The sequence below is a fragment of the Arvicola amphibius genome, chromosome 5, assembly GCF_903992535.2.
Source record: "Arvicola amphibius chromosome 5, mArvAmp1.2, whole genome shotgun sequence".
In the NCBI taxonomy this organism is placed as follows: Eukaryota; Metazoa; Chordata; class Mammalia; order Rodentia; family Cricetidae; genus Arvicola; species Arvicola amphibius.
In genome coordinates, this window is record NC_052051.1 from 11,134,935 (window position 1) to 11,144,791 (window position 9,857).

The 9,857-nt window shown below is 55.9% G+C and overlaps 1 protein-coding gene across 1 annotated transcript; it reads right to left on the bottom strand.

The window, feature by feature from the left end:
- Positions 1 to 3,848: 3,848 nt before the first annotated feature.
- Positions 3,849 to 7,430, bottom strand: Snai1 (snail family transcriptional repressor 1). The gene is made up of 3 exons (XM_038331284.2): positions 7,277 to 7,430; positions 6,453 to 6,980; positions 3,849 to 4,034 (listed from the first exon to the last, which is right to left on the bottom strand). Exons 1-3 carry the CDS (start codon positions 7,356 to 7,358, stop codon positions 3,850 to 3,852), a joined length of 795 nt encoding a protein of 264 aa, XP_038187212.1. The 5' UTR covers positions 7,359 to 7,430; the 3' UTR covers position 3,849.
- Between the last annotated feature and the right edge of the window lie 2,427 nt (positions 7,431 to 9,857).

The window sequence follows — 9,857 nt, forward strand, 5'->3', positions numbered from 1 at the left end:
TTGACCACAGGCAAATCTTATGGGGCCACTTTCTGAATTAAGGCTCCCTCTTCCTAAATGGCTCTAGCTTGTGCCAAGTTGACATAAAACTAGCCAGAACAAACTTGCTTTGTACATCAGTCTTGCCTTGAACTTACAGAGATCCACCTGCCCCTGCCCCCTTGAGAGCTAGGATTAAAGGTGCGTGCCACCACACCTGGGCTTTTGTTTTGTTTTTCTTCTTTTTGAGACAGGTCTTACTATGTGGCTCAGGCAGATCCTGAACTCTTGCCCTTAATGTTAATCTTCTTGCCTAAACCTTCAGAATGCTGGTTTGAGCCTCCTGGCCTAGGTGGCTTTGTACTTCATTAAAAAAAAATGCCAACATTGTAGCTGGGACTGCAGTAGAGCACTTGCCCAGTGTAAGTGAGGGTCTTAGATCCCCAGCACCACAGAAAACCACAGAGCTTCTAATCCCTTCCTTCAACCCGCAAAGACAGAAGGCCTGTTACAAGTTTGAGGCTAACCTAGTCTACACAGTGACACCGTCTCTTCAAAAAAGGGGGTGGGGCTAAAAATGTACCTTCATTAGTAGAGTGCTTGCCTAAAATACACAAGGATTTGGGGTCCATCCTCAGACGAGCACAAACGAGGTACAGTGGGCAGATGTCATGGAAGCACTTGGGAGGAGGAGGAAGGAGGAAGGAGGATCAGTGAACATAATCCAATACTACTGGAGAGCTTGTGGCTAGCCTGGGCTGCATGAAAGTCTGCCTCAAAAACTTTTCTAAATAAATGAATAAGCCGGGCGGTGGTGGCGCAGGTCTTTAATCCCAGCACTTGGGAGGCAGAGACAGGCAGATCTTCTCTGTGAGCTCGAGGCCAGGCTGAGTTACAAGAGTTAGTTCCAGGACAGGCTCCAAAGCTACAGAGAAACCTTGTCTTGAAAAAACAAAAATAAATAAATAAATGAATGAATAAATAAATAAATGAATAAGTAAAATAAAATAAATTCTGGGTGTGATGGCACATACTTAATCCGGATTGTCCTGGCACAAACTGTGTAGACCAGGCTGGCCTCGAACTCACAGAGATCCATCTGCCTTTGCCTCCTGAGTTCTGGGATTAAACAAAGAACAAGCAAACAAACAAATCTAAAGAAAAAAAAACCCCAAACTTCTCATCTCTCCTTGGCCAGTTCCATGGCCTGCACCCTCCTAGAATGGTTTTTTCTCCCCACATTGTCAAAAACTTCACATTTCTGTGAATGATCCTTTGCCGTCCCCACCCTGTTCTTCCTGCAGAGGGCTGTCTGTCGGTCCACTCAGCTTCAGGCCCACTGGAACCCCTCAGAGTCAGCTCTGTCCTCTCTCCATTGCCAGCCTTAAGCTAAGCAAGCGAGCGAGGCTCCGGGCTGGGTGGGCCCTAGGCCAGTCCAAATCCCCAAAGCCAGCATAGTCAGGGCCATTTGTCACCTGTTATCTCTCACCTCCACCCTTGTTCCTTCTCCTAGCTTCTCTTTCCCCCCAAACTGGGCTCCCCCATGCAGCTGTGGCACCTGGCTCCCAGCTCCTGTCTCAAAGCCTCATGGGCCGAGGTTCTGTAGAGTCCCTGCCTCCCTCTGGCCTTTCTAGTGCCTCCAGCCACAAGGTCTTGTTCAGGGACAGCTCCTTCCAGCCCTGTGTCCCCTCCCCAATCTTCCCGGACCCCATCATCCACTCTTTCTCTCCCCCATCCTTCTCATCTTCCTCCTCCCCCTTAGTGGAATGTCAATCCTCCTGAGGGCTTTGGATGCCTTGGTGGGAACCCCGCCTGCTGCTCTCCGGCTCTCCAGCCTCACTCCACCCTGGCACCGCTATGGGAAAGCAGGGTGTTTAATCGCTTGTTTGTTTTCTGTCTCCCCCACTAGAACAGAAGTCCCTGAGTGCAGCGACTGTTCACAGGGCCTGGCACACCCCGCCTCACAGTGCCCGCTGAAAGAGTGAAGGAATGTCTCCTAACAGTCTCTCCAGAGACAGGCTCTGTTGCCCTCCGGTTTCTAGAGGCAGAAACTGGGGCCGAGAGCAGAGGGAATCTGGCTTGCTTCTGGCAGAGAGGTGAGAGTCAGGGCCAGGAGCCAGGCCTACCTGACTCCCAGCACGCTCCGAGCTCAGAGCCAGGCTGACCAAGTCCTAGGCACAGGACCTGGGGCCAGGCCCTCAGCACTGAATCTGGTCCTGGAGGCCCATCCCATCCCTCCAGGCCCTCCCTGGTGAAGTCACTAAGCAACCTACTGTGGAGAAACCTATTGGGGGACACACTAGGCCTTTAGCCAGTTGGTGCCCAGCCCCCAGCACCCACCTCACTAACCTCCCTTCAGGGAGGCCTGCCACAATTTGGCAATTGTTAGGGAACTTTTTTTTTTCCTTTTGGGAGGAAAGCTGTAAGTCATTAGGCTGCTCCCGCCTGCGGGTCACCATTTCCTGTTTAGAAGACTCATCTCTTCTTTGGAGCTGGAAGCTCCCCACCCCCAGCCCGGCTAGAGCTGTGCTGTGCTGAATCTCCACAGGCCAACGCCTGCTCAGCTCCCCACAGGAAACTGGCACCTTCGGCACCTTTTGTGCTCAGAAAGGGATACTCAATTTTCTCTTGGCCCCAGGAGGCCCTCAGCGTTGAGGTCACCAGCACCAGCTAGCCTGAGGTGAATTGCCCCATCTCTGGTCCTCTGAGCAGGAAGCTGAGTGACCCCTACCCTTTGGCCTGGCTTCTCACCCTCCTGGCTCCAGCCAGCCCATTTCCTTGCATCAAAGGCCATTTGGTACCCAGCAGCCAGACAGAGGTGTGGGCCTGCCTGACAGGGAGGCCCTTGGGAACAGGAAAGACATCCTCCTTCAGCTGGGAGGGACAGCTAGTCCTGCCCGCAAAGACCTGCTCTAGTGGAGCCACAGCAAGGGCCAGGGCCAGGCTGTAGATAAGGCCATGAAGCAGCTTCCTATGCCAGAGAACCGGAAGAGCGTGGGGAAGCTTGCACAGTACCTGGATTGGCCAGACACCCAGGCTAGGCAGTCCAGTCCCCGAAGTTCATGACATTCCAGTCAGAATTCCGAAGCACAGGACTTAAGACCCCTGCCTCTCTCTCCCATAAGTCCCTTCAATGAGCCCCCTTCAACAACACCAGTTTTTAGTATATAAATTAACCGCTTTATTGAATATCAATAAACTGTACATATTAACTATACAAAATGCTGCTTACAATATAAATACCTTTAAAATGTAAACATCTTCCTCCCAGGGCCACCTGTTGGGCCCCAAAATAGTTCTGGGAGACACATTGGCCAGGCTGAAGCACCCCACTTGGCCCCTAACAAGTGACGGCCATTACTCATGGTCCCTTCTGAGACAGTTGAACTGCTGTGAAACAGGTGTCACCAGGACAAATGGGGGCGGGGGCTGAAACAGCTGCCCAGGCCCAGAGGCACCTGGACATGTGCTGGGCGTGGATGCAGTTGGGGGCAGGGGAAGAGACCATTGCATAGTCTGTTGTACCTCAAGAAGTTGGCATGAAGGGTCTTTGGGGGAGGTAGGGAAGTAGGGGTCCCCTGAGTGGGGTTCGAGCTTCCCAGCCAGTGGGTTGGCTTTAGTCCTGTGGCTCGAAGCAGCTGTGTCCAGAGGCTGTACCTCATGAATACTGAGGAGTGGCTCTGGGAGGGGACCAAGGCACTCTGCCCTCCGTCTGTCATTTGTAGAAGAGGCCACCAAGGGAGCCAAGCGAGAGCCAGCGTCAGACATGGCCTCCACAGGTCTCTGGACCAAGGCTAGACAGAGTCCTGGCAGCGAGGACCGGCTCCAGGGAAGCAGGAAGATGCCAGAGAGGGTGGGGAGAGAGCTGGGTCAGCGTGGGCCTCCAGAGCAGCCAGACTCTTGGTGTTTGTGGAGCAAGGACATTCGGGAGAAGGTGCGGGCACACGCCTGACACTGGTACTTCTTCACGTCCGAGTGGGTCTGGAGATGGGCACGCAGGTTAGAGCGGTCAGCGAAGGCACGGTTGCAGTGGGAGCAGGAGAAGGGCTTCTCACCTGGGGAGAGATGCCAGAGGGGTTAGGAAGGCCTAGACAGTGCTTCACCAGCCCTAATGCACCATGGGAGCCCAGGTACAGTCAGGCCCTGTGATATCTGCTGTGCCCAGGCCTGCCCTGGATGAAGGTCTCTGGGCTTCCCGTGTGTAGCCCTGGCCCTGACCAGACTTCTCCAAGTCTCCAAACTCCCTACCCAGGGTAGGGCCAACTCAAAGTCCTGAACACTGGATTATCCTGTCATTTGAGCTTTCTGCAGTCCTATTAGAGACAGAGAAACTGAGGCGCAGCAGGTAAGCAGCAGGTCCCAGGTCACCCACCAGGGCCTCCGCAGCCCTTAGTTTTAGCCACTGCCTTTAGGCAAAGGGAGCCGGGGTTGGTGTTCCTATTATCAGCCTTGAAGTCATTCCTTGATTTACTTTGTCTGGGACAAAGCTTGAGAGGCAGCCTGGAGAGGCCTCCCCACCCCCACCCAGAGCGAGTGAGGCCTCTCCTCTGTACCCTGCCGGCAGCCCAGTCCGGGTGGCTACAGACACGTCGGTCCTGACACCCGACTGGGCCAGCCAAGGCTGTAGTGCACAGGGACTGAAGACATAGTAAGAGTTTAATAAATGCTTGTAGAATTAATAAACATGCTTTGTCTAGTATTTATTTTTATAACAAGGGACCTGAGCATGGTGGTCCACGCTTGTGATCTCAGCACTAGAGACAGAGGAACAAGGTCTCTGGTTTGAACCCAGACTAACAGATACCAACAACAGAACCAAGTATCCATCGTCGTCCTACTGTGTGTCGAAGCCTGGTGCTAGGGATGTGGGGCAGCCCTCCCTCCAGCCCGCTAGCCTAGCTAGCACACAGGCGGTGCCCTTTGGTTGGTTAGATTCTAGTGCTGGAATTCAAGGGCTGATGACTGGCTCCTGGGTGTGCTGAGCCTCTGGGTGGAGGGGATCTCAGCAGGGTTCCTGCGGGATCCACCCACTCAGCAGGTATTCACTGAGCAGAGCTGCTTCCAGCCACCCTAGGGGGCACAGAAGTTCCACACATACAGGTGGGACTCCATAGGAGCGGAGAAGAAAGCCCAGCGGGATGCTCGCGCGGCCTGGCCATATGCAGGCTCCCTGCAAGGACCCTCCTCCACTTACTCCTAGGTAACTCAGCGCTGCCCATACAGAGATCTGGAGGGCCCTACGAAATAGGGGTAGTGACCCCTCCCAAAGGATGGCTGAAGCACTACCTGTCAGTTTAGCAGGGAAGGAGTGAATTGAAGTAAATCTTAACAAAGGGTAGGGGGACAGACAACACAGGTTGAGATGGAGTTGGGGAGGGGGTCTGAGGACATGTGCAGGAGTGTAGATCCTCCACTCCTTCACAGATCCCCGACCCTCAGACGCCTTTATAGTGTTCCTGGCAAGTGTGAAATCGGCACCAGGCCGGCTGGGACAAAGGCCACTGAGGGGGGCACTGTACATGCGATACCCCCTGGATTAAAGGGGCCTGCCATGCAGTGAGCTAGCAGCTGCGGCCAGAACAGGTGCTGGGCACCACTGCCCCATGCACCTGCTCTAACCCTGCAGGCCCCCACCCCCCTGGGCCACCATTAAGACACACAATGGGACTCCCTGAGAACAGGGAGGTGCATTTCAACAAGGGTTTTGTCTGAGCCATGCCTTTACATCAAAACAAACTCCCTCTGGACGGGCGGCAGCCTAGGACCCCCTGAGGGCTTCAGCTCTCCCCAGATAGAGCCCTTCAGCTCAGCCACCGTTCAGAAGAAAGGCCAGACTGTTAGAACCTTACAAGTTAAATCTGAGGCAAAATGTGCCTGAAGGAGAAATGAGTAGCCTCATTCACATCCTAAGGATGTCAGTGAGACCTGCAAATGCCTAACTGCGCCAATGCTGGCAACAACAGGAAATGCACAGCTCCAACAGGCCCGCTCACACCCCAAAGTTTGATAGCTGTGGCCCTTCAACACTCTTTCCAAAGACTGCCCCCCCCCCAACCAGGAATCCCCACTACCCAGGACAGGCCTCACTTCTAGAAGCTTTCCACACGTTCTGAGACTGAGGGACCAGCAAAGTCGTTTCTTAATTTAGCAAGGTGCCTGCATCCAACACTTCACGATATACGAAAGTCCCACAAAGTGCTCTTAGGCATTTAAGAAACGGTGAGACTGAGGAAGGTCTCAACCCAGGACTCAAGGCCAGGTGGGGAATCTAACAATATTCTGTCTGTCTGGGTTGAGAGCGGGGAGCCGGAGGGTACATCCTCACTCGCAGCCCTAACAGCAAGGAGCAGGGTTCAGGAGAACCAGCATCTATTTTGCCATTTGCCTGGCAGCGCTAGGAGCAAGCGTTGAGTCCACCAGAGCCAGGGGCCTAAGACGGCGGAGAAATGAGAGGCAGCTGTGGGAACACTCACCCGTGTGGGTGCGGACGTGGCCCTGCAGCAGCCAGGGCCTGGAGAAGGCCTTTCCGCAGGTTGCGCAGACGCAGGGCAGCGTGTGGCTTCGGATGTGCATCTTCAGGGCGCCCAGGCTGAGGTACTCCTTGTTGCAGTATTTGCAGTTGAAGGCCTTCCGGGACTGAGGGTCTTTGGCCACCGAGAGCCTGGCTAGCTGCTTGGGCAGTTGACCCAAGCCGGGGAAGGCGATGAAGGCCTCGGCCTCCAGGGATGAGGCGGAGGTGGAGGAGAAGGACGACGGCGCCGGCGAGGGCGGGCTGGGAGGCTGGGAGCTTTTGCCACTGTCTTCATCGGACAGCGAGGTCAGCTCTGCCGCCCTGGGGCTCTCCCGCGGCGGGAGAGTGGCCCAAGCCACCGGTTGCACTTGGGGCACCAGGAGCGAGTCCCAGATGAGGGTGGGCAGCGAGGCGGCGGGGTTGAGGACCTCGGGCGGAGGGATGGCGGCCAGCAGGTGGGCCTGGTCGTAGGGCTGCTGGAAGGTGAACTCTGCGGGCAGTGAAGAGGGAGCAGAGGGTCAGCCGAGCCGGTTCTCGGGGAGCCAGGTGGAGGGTCCCCCGCCCGCCCGCCCCTCCCCCACCCGGAATTCGGACTCCGCAGGACTGCCTTCCCTCGGGTCTACAGTCTCGGGGCCTCCCCGCCCCGGACCCCAGACCCCCTCGGTGGACCCCAACTGCCAAGATCCGGAGTTCCCGGTCCACCTGTCGCGTCCGCAGAGCCCGACTCGCCCCTCCGCGCCCTCAGGATCCCCCAAAGTCGCCCGCATCCCGCACCCCGCCACGCACCCACACACGCGTCCTGCAACTCGCTATAGTTGGGCTTCCGGCGGGGGTCGGACGGCTTCCTGACCAGGAAGGAGCGCGGCATGGTGGCCGGGGCGACCTAGGTAGCCGGGGTCACCGGGTCGCGCAAGGTCAATAAGCTACTCCGCTCGCGAGGCCGGACCGCGGCACTACGATTTCCCCCTCGGAGCGGCAAACTCCTTTAAGTAGGAGGGCTGGGGGCGGGGCCGAGGCGTTGACCACGCCCCTTTGTCAAGGCTGCACCAATGGCGGGCGGCGGCGCGGCCCGAGACCACGACAGGAGCAGGTGCGCCAGGGCTGGAGGGGCTCCCGCCGCGTGGCGCTGAGATTCGACTTGGGCTCCTCCCGGGCCGGACAGCACGGTGTCCGAGCGCCTCAGGCGCCCTCTGGTGGCCGCGACGGGCCTCCGCCGAGTGCGGCGCCCCCCACTCCCCCGGAGCTGCTGACCTTGGGTCGCTGCAGACCCGCGCCCCGAAAATGTTCCGAAGCGCTCCCTTCGCACGTGCTTAGGGAGCGCCCGCTCTAAGTCCAGTTGAGTTCTGGAGTTGTCGTCTGTCCAGCCCGGAACAAAACACAGTCCTACCGAAGGATGGCTTCCCGTCCGTGGGGGAAGCCGACGGAGTAAATAGGCGATTCTAAAGCAAAGGGAGGCGTGCTTTGATGGGGAGAGGTGGGGAGGGAGAGACAGCAGTGACTGGTGGACGGTCACCTGACGGCGGGGAGGGGGGCGTCTATGACTTCCCAGGGGAAGTGAGAAAACACGGAGGGGAAAGGCCCGAGGTAAGAGTAACTTCTGTCTGCCCAGCCTTTGAGAACAGCTCCCAGGGGTGGGGGTGGTGTGGGCAAGCCCCGAGGGGTCGGAATTGTTGGCCTCGGGTCTTCGGAGGAGTTTGGACTTTGCCTTAAGGGCACTGGGGAGCCACGGAAGGACTTTCAGCTGAGGACCTGTTTAGAGTTGCGTTGTGAAACTCCACTGACGGCAGGTGCAAGGCAGAGAGACGGAGCAAAGACCAGGGCTGAGCCTCCTGGTTTCCTGAGAACCGTGCTGGAAGGGTCACAACAGCCTAGCATCAGGGTGGCCCCGGAAATCAAGCCCACACCCCACAGTTCGGTGTTACAAACACCTGTATAACTGAGAATGCAGGCGCTGGAGGTAAGAACAGTGGATGGAGTCGACCTCCCAGCACTGATGAGAGGAAGATCAGACAACAGGCATAGGACCTGCAGAACACTGCCTTCTGGGTTAATTTGGTTCATCCATGCATCTCCCCTTGAGCCCAGAGGTAGAAAACTGAGTCGTCCCCCCCCCCCCGCTCCTAACTCTTTATTGCTTGTATCAACTGGCAGCTCAGCTGACCGGGGTTTCTCCCTCCCCTATGCTCAATGACCAGGGCTTTCCTACCCTGGCACCTGCCTTCCAGCCTCTGGTCCTGTTCTCTCTTCCCGATCTACACCTGGCTAAGTTTCCTTTCATCCTTTGTTTCCGGAGCAACCCCCCCCCCAACCTCCAGCTCCCGCCCCCAGCCTCCTTGTAAGGTGGGAAAAGAAAAAACAAAAACAAATGAAGCCCACAGGAGAAAGGCCAGTTCACACCCTCACACCCGCCCCTTGGTCAAGTGTTGATGGATGCTGGCAAGCCACTTAGAAAAGGTGTGACTCAGCCCCAACAGGTGACAGGTGAATCCCCACTCCCAGGAAGCCTTCTTCCTAGGCAGACTGCCACCCAGAGCTTTGCAGCCATGCTTTTCCTCACAGGTATCTAAAAACACCTAAACCCTGCCCGCCTTCACCTGCAGACACATCCTGATTTAATTATCTAGGGCGGGGTTGCTGGCATCCGCTTTTAAACCTACAAAACGACTGGATGCCTCTTAACTTAAAAAAGTTACCAAAGCTAAGAATACATGACCGGTCTCAAACCCAGACCAAAGAGGACAAAGGACAACCTAACATGGGTGCGCTCTCTCTCTCTCTCTCTCTCTCTCTCTCTCTCTCTCTCTCTCTCTCTCTCTCTCTCTCTCTCTCTCTCTCTCTCTCTCTCTCTCGTTTTTTGGAGACAGGGTTTCTCTTTGTAGCCCTGGCTGTCCTGGAACTCGCTCTCTAGACCAGTTGGCCTTGAACTCAGATCCACCTGCTCCTGCCTCCCCAGTGTTGGGATTAAAGGTGTGTGCCAGCACCACCCAGCTGGCACCTGTGAAGCGCGGAGGTTTAAAGCTAGCTTTGGCTGAATAGTGAAAGCCTGCCAGGAAAAGGAAGGAAGGGTACAGTATGAACAGCTCCATGAAGTCACAGTGATGAGCAAAAGTCAGAAACAGGTGTGCAGCAGCTGGATTTAGAGATGGTCAGAGTAGGCAAACTGAATGGTATATAATTCAGGGATACGCCTACTTACAGAATGAAAGTCAGGAAAATGTTTAATGCAGAATCTTCTTTTCTTTTTTGTTTTTTTTTTTTTTGAGATAGGGTTTCTCTGTGTGGCTTTGGAGCCTGTCCTGGAACTAGCTCTTGTAGAGCAGGTTGGTCTTGAACTCACAGATCTACCTGCCTCTGTCTCCCGAGTGCT